The sequence below is a fragment of the Crocuta crocuta genome, unplaced genomic scaffold (assembly GCF_008692635.1).
Source record: "Crocuta crocuta isolate KB4526 unplaced genomic scaffold, BGI_CrCroc_1.0 C27896396, whole genome shotgun sequence".
Lineage (NCBI taxonomy): Eukaryota > Metazoa > Chordata > Mammalia > Carnivora > Hyaenidae > Crocuta > Crocuta crocuta.
The window spans coordinates 1-698 of NW_027547339.1; the positions used below are offsets into that span (position 1 = coordinate 1).

Genomic DNA, 698 nt, shown 5'->3' on the forward strand with positions numbered 1-698 from the left:
ATGGCCTTTTTCTCAATGGGCTCCAGAAGAATGAGAATGACAGCATCGTTGTTCTCATCAAACAGACGAAAATGGGAGAAGTCCAGTTCATACTTGCACCACTCACTCTTCACAAAGTTTTCAGAAAGCACAAAGATGGTTTTGTGGCTCTTCTCGATGGAGTCGATGATATTGTCAATAATCCACTTGCCAGGAATAAAGTCCCGCTTGTGAAGACACAATTTGAAGGGAGGGTCAAAGTGCTCCAGCTCCTGGACCATAAGGTTCTCCACCCAGTGGGAATCCCGTTCACTGTAAGACACAAAGGCGTCATAGCAGAGGTCCCGCTGGGGAGCTTTCCTGGGCTTCCTTTTGGCCTGGAGCCAAGCCCACATCATTTTCATGTACCACAGCCCATGGAAGCGGTGGCACAGAACCCCCGTGAGCAAGATCAGCAGGAAAAGGACACAGCACACGGCAGACACTAGAGCTGCCCTGTGGCATTCAGAAGCCGGGAGATGGGTGTCCTGAACCCGCTGGCCCCGCACATAGAATGGAGAGTCACACACGTAATTGTCTGGCCAGTCGATCAGGATCTGGGCCAGCGCTTGCTGCTCCTGAGTGAAAGACAGGAATTCACAGGAGCAAATGAAATTGTTGCCGCCAGCTTCCAAAGTCGTCAGTCTTTGAAAAGAATCAAGTTGCTCCTTAGAGAAAGT

At 50.3% G+C, this 698-nt stretch overlaps 1 protein-coding gene across 1 annotated transcript; it reads right to left on the reverse strand.

The window, feature by feature from the left end:
- Window positions 1-5: 5 nt before the first annotated feature.
- Window positions 6-692, reverse strand: LOC144219010 (toll-like receptor 2; the record flags this gene model as incomplete). Its single annotated transcript, XM_077749004.1, has 1 exon — window positions 6-692. A coding segment is annotated over one exon (687 nt), but the record flags the coding sequence as incomplete, so codon positions are not given.
- Window positions 693-698: the final 6 nt, after the last annotated feature.